Here is a 5351-nt window from a genome sequence, read left to right as displayed (position 1 = left end):
ACTTTTTAGGAGGAAATTGGTGTGATCCACAAAAAATTAAATATATATTTTTTTTTACTCAAAATGAAAAACGAGTCTATTCTAGTGGACGTCCCAAAAAAAAAAGACGAACCTATTAAAGTGGGGCGGATGGAGTATAAGGACATGTTTCCTAGTTTTTATCCAAAAAGTAAAGAGGCCACAAGGTTTCATCTCCATTGCTACCACGATCGGTCTCTTCCAAGAATTGAACAATATTTTTTGTTTTTAATTATTAAATGTGTGTGTTGAGGGTCGAGCTCATGGTGCGAGATTGCTGTTATTGGCAGTCTTAGAGGCACGCATATACATTTGTCAAAGTTCCCAATCATCCCACACTCCCTAACAAGTAACAACATCAACCCTCTTCTATTATATTTTTAGATTCCACTGGTGATTCGATTCACCTTCTTCTCTGAACTCGTGTGCATTCTTTCTTGCCATGATTCTGAATTATGCTCAATATTTTGACAAAGCAGTCGACTAAGATTGTAATTGTTCTTTCCAAAATTTATTGGTTTAGAATTAGATCTTGGAGGAGTGTTCGAAAAGAGAAGAGACTGTATGAATTTCACAAAGGAAAGAGATTTCAGTGATATAAAAGGTCTTCATCATTGCTTAAATATGAAAAATGCGAATTTGAGAGTTAGATATGCTTAATTTATAATTTACAACCGTCAGCCACAAATGGTGCAACTACTCGAGTATCCCACCTTCATGTTAAAAAAATCCGAAATGGAAGATGACAATAATAATGAATAAAAGTAGCCTGCCTTCTATAAATGGTCTTTAGGAAAATTATTTGGTATCCATGGAAAGGATAAACTTGAGAAAGTAAATCAAACATCTGGTAATTTCCTCGGTGGCATTATAAAACACAGCTAACTAAACATATTTTCAAACAAAATTGCCTGTGATGCACTTGATTCATATATTTCAAAGACAGGCATCTCACCAAATTTAAAGCACATAGATTCACATTACCATAGTAAATGGAAGAATTGATAGGGTAAACTATCTGAACCTGCATATGGATCGCTGAGACGAACTTAAAACAACACAAAATAAGTGACCTCGTATAGAGATGACCAAAACAACAAGATGTCATCTTTTACGCGCAAGGAAAACCAAAATAATTAAAATATAAAACATAAAGTTGAACTAAACATGAGCTATCACTAAGGAACATAAGAAAATAGTATCACGTAACATAAAATGCTCAACAAAATCCAGAAGCAACTCGTTCGTACATTTTAAAAACGAAAAGGCAAAAAACAACTAACACCAAAATTAGGTAACGGGGAAGTGCCCACAAAGTTCCAATAAACATAAAATTGAACAGTAAAATAACTCACAGCCTGTCCTCGAACTCAGAGAGAGGTGTCATCTGCTCCTTCAAACCCTTTCTCTTGCGAATATCAGCAACAAGGGTAGAAGCCTGGGTTCCCGCTTCAAGAGGATCGGAAGCCATCATCTCCCAATGATCAAACACGCACTGGGGGAACGCCTGACCCGAGGTTGAAGCTCTCAAAGTACTTGAGAAACCAAAGGATTCAATGACGGGAAGGTAAGCCTTGATGTTGTAGAGAGGGGTGCCCGGCCTCTGCATTTCTTCAAACACGTGACCACGCTTCTGATTCAGCACACTGTAAATTCCACCAAGAGCTTGCTCCGGCGCTTGGATCTCAACAAGGTACACAGGTTCCAAAAGGCGAGGCTTGGCTGTAATCTGGGAGGCGTAGATGACCCTCCTAGCAGTGGGAATGACCTGTCCACCACCTCTGTGAATAGCATCAGCATGAAGAACCACATCACAAACCTCAAAGCAAATGCCTCGCATGTTTTCTTCAGCCAACGCCCCTTCCTTAGACGCCCACTGGAAACCGGCAACTACAGAATCCTTGATTTCGTTCAGGTATTGGACTCCCTTACACATATCCACAACCATGTTGGGACCAGTAGTTTCAGGACCAAAGCACCAAATTTTCTTAGCCAGTTCTTTGTCCCAGCCAAACTCCTCTGCCAAGATCTTCGACCGAACCTTGGGATCATCCCTAGGACCAATGCGCCCATCATCAATGGCCTCAGCAAGCCCCTCTTCCATCGGTCTGGCTTCCATGTACAGACGGTTGTGCTTGTTAGGTGATTTGCTCATCACGGTACGGCAGGACCTCTCCAGGACCGTCTCACGGAAGGAAACCACTGGATCCGATTTTATAATCTCAGCACCGCCCATAAAATCATCCTGCAAGTCCTTCAAACAGATCTCAAGGTGCAACTCCCCAGCACCAGCAACAATATGCTCGCCAGATTCCTCAATAGTACAGACAACCATGGGATCAGACTTGGCCAAACGCTTCAAACCTTCAACAAGCTTTGGTAGGTCAGATGCAACCTTGCACTGCACAGCAACTCGAACAACAGGTGAGACTGAGAACTTCATGGCTTTGATGGGATGAGCATCAACTTCTTTCTCGTTAGTCAGGGTAGCATTCTTGGTAATAAACTGATCGAGCCCAACCAAAGCAACCGTGTTTCCGCAAGGTACATCTTCCACTGTTTCCTGCTTCTTACCCATCCAGATGACAGTTCTCTGGACGCTCTTGGTATACAAGTCCTTTTTCTCACCAGGAACATAGTTCGGGCCCATGATTCGGACCTTCAAACCCGTTGAGACTTTTCCAGCAAACACACGGCCGAAAGCAAAGAACCTACCCTTGTCAGAAGCTGGAATCATCTTAGACACATAGAGCATGAGAGGACCATTAGGATCACAGTTCCTGATAGCAGTTGCATACTGATCATCCAGAGGTCCCTCGTACAGGTTCTCAACACGATACTTTTGAGCTGTAGCTGGTGAGGGAAGATGGAATATCATCATTTCCAAGAGGGCAGAGCTGGCAGGAAGCCATGTTTGCATGACACGCTTCATCAAAGCTTTTCCCATCAAATCCTTCTCCTCAGACTTCATCGTTATGCCAAGCTTCTGCAACATTGGCCACAACTTGTCTTTCTGGTCGTTCATGCAAGTGTTGATGATCTGTTTGATGGGTTCATAACAGAACTGAACAAAACCACGCTTGCAGGTGGCGGATCCAGTATTCTTGGCAGTCCACTTCTTGGTAGCTGGGTCAAAGAAATTCTCTCCCCAAAGCCTTTCCATCATCTTGGACTCATCAACACCAAACTTGGCTGCGTACATCTTAGCGAAGTTTGTCAAAGTAAAAGCCCAACCGTGCAGACCAGCAGAAAAGGCAACAGTTCCTTTCTCTGGGTAAACCTGAACATCACCAAGTAAGGGATCTTCATATGTGGCCATGATGACATTTGCGTTTTCAATCACCCTCTGAAATGTCTGGTAAGCTTCCTCTCCATCCACTTGGAGTTCCAGGAAACACCTGTCCATCTTGTTAACAGTCAAAACAGGCCTAATTCTTTCACCAAGTGCTTGTCGAAGGACAGTCTCGGTCTGGACGCACACACCTTCAACACAGTCCACCACGACAAGAGCACCATCTGTAATGCGAAGAGCAGCTGTCACTTCAGAAGAGAAGTCAACGTGCCCAGGTGAATCAATAAGATTGATGAGGTAATCATTGAGGTGCCGTTCTCCCTTATAGCTCTTCAAGGACTCATCGGTCATTTGATAATACAATGAGATACCAGTTGACTTGATAGTGATGCCGCGTTCGGCCTCATCAGCTCTAGTGTCTGTCATTCTAACATCCCCAGCAACCTCTTGGGCGATAATTCCAGCAGCGGCAACAAGAGAATCTGTAAGAGTGGACTTCCCTGCGACACCATTCACAAGCAAATAAATATTACTTTATCTTTCACACTAGAGAACCATGCCAGAATATTTCATTCAGAATGGAGATGATCATACAAAAATTATATCAACATTGCAGATTGCTTACCATGATCAACATGGGCAATAACAGACATGTTACGAATGTTATGCTTGTGGTCCATAATTGCACGGAGCTCATCTGCTGTGAACTTCACCTGCAAACATCAAATGTGTACTTAATGTTAGATCAAATTACATAATTTGATAACTAGATTACAACTTACTACTGAAAGTTATTTTTTCTACATACCATTTTGATGAATTCTTATAGTTTCACAAGTCAGCCAAATTACCTGCAATCAGCAACATAAATATAGTTAAGAATCTAAACAATCAGCGACAAATGTAGTTGAGAGTCTAAACAAAAATTATACGAATATCAGCTTCTGCTTGCATGACAGAGAAGTAACTATTTGAAGAATATCCCAACCATCACAATAAATTACAGAAGAATTCTAATATACTTTCAAACGAACTTGAACAAGAAACAACTGAGCTGTAGATCACATATGCTTATCCTATGAATCAAAAGAAGTTATTTATATACTCGACATGTTGCCTTACCGTTAGTTGTTACATGAATGACCCAATATTTTCAAAAGTAGAATTGATGCATATTTGTATTAAAAGAAAAGGTGAGTGCTTAATTACTTTCATATCATCATATTAAACCCATAACAAAAATAAAGATCACTTGACTTTTAATCCCACGACGCGTCAAGCACATCTTAGAAAAATATTCACCAATTATTTATCAGAAAAAGCTAGATACACAATTGAAAACAAGTTCTGAACACGAAAACGAAATTCTGGGAGCAGCCGACACTTCTCCTCCGCACATAAAAGAGACATCTAAACGATACATATAACCAGACAACATGGCATCCGGAGAATTCAGCATCAGAAAAAAACTTGCAACAAAATGAAAAAAACTGATCGAATAAACTTTAGTCACTAATCTGTTTGGTCAGATTCAAACAGGTGAAATTAAAACCATAGGCGATGAAATCGAAGCATGAATCAGAACACGCACGTACAATTCCAAGTTAATTCACGATAAATCAAGCACCCAACTGGAGAAAGGCAATCAAGCGAGAGAAAAACTCACTTCAGATGGGAGGGTTAGATAGTCTCGAGGCTGCAGAGAGAGTGAGGAATGAGCTGACCAAGATATAAAATGTGAGGCGCTCAAACCCTAATATAAGGAACAAATTGCAGTTAGGTCCCCCCAAGTAAGTTCAATTTGCGATCCCAACTGTATAAAAATTTAAAACTAGTGCAAAACCCCTCCCAAATATCACTCACCACCCACGAGTATTATTTTGTGGGGTTAATAGCCAAAAAATACACGAAGTTTCACCAAATTTGCATTTTGCACATGACCTTCAAAAATAGCCCCTGAATACATGAGCTATTGATTTTGTTGTAATTTGCACACGGCGAGAACTCCGGCCATAACTAAAGTTGACCGGCAATGACGTGG

The 5351-nt window shown here is 40.9% G+C and overlaps 1 protein-coding gene across 2 annotated transcripts; it reads right to left on the bottom strand.

Annotated features, from left to right (window-relative positions):
* Window positions 1-1206: 1206 nt before the first annotated feature.
* LOC130986042 (elongation factor 2) lies at window positions 1207-5097 on the bottom strand. Of its 2 annotated transcripts, none has more exons than XM_057909312.1 (4): window positions 4977-5097; window positions 4119-4161; window positions 3936-4023; window positions 1207-3810 (listed from the first exon to the last, which is right to left on the bottom strand). In XM_057909312.1, exons 2-4 carry the CDS (start codon window positions 4119-4121, stop codon window positions 1370-1372), a joined length of 2532 nt encoding a protein of 843 aa, XP_057765295.1. In that variant the 5' UTR covers window positions 4122-4161; window positions 4977-5097; the 3' UTR covers window positions 1207-1369. The 2 variants fall into 2 exon arrangements, with proteins under 2 accessions (XP_057765295.1, XP_057765296.1); XM_057909313.1 differs by having other exon boundaries at window positions 4906-5040.
* Between the last annotated feature and the right edge of the window lie 254 nt (window positions 5098-5351).

Source organism: Salvia miltiorrhiza, chromosome 5 (genome assembly GCF_028751815.1).
Source record: "Salvia miltiorrhiza cultivar Shanhuang (shh) chromosome 5, IMPLAD_Smil_shh, whole genome shotgun sequence".
In the NCBI taxonomy this organism is placed as follows: Eukaryota; Viridiplantae; Streptophyta; class Magnoliopsida; order Lamiales; family Lamiaceae; genus Salvia; species Salvia miltiorrhiza.
The sequence above is the reverse complement of the archived record's forward strand: the minus strand, read 5'-3'. Positions and strand labels throughout refer to the sequence as shown.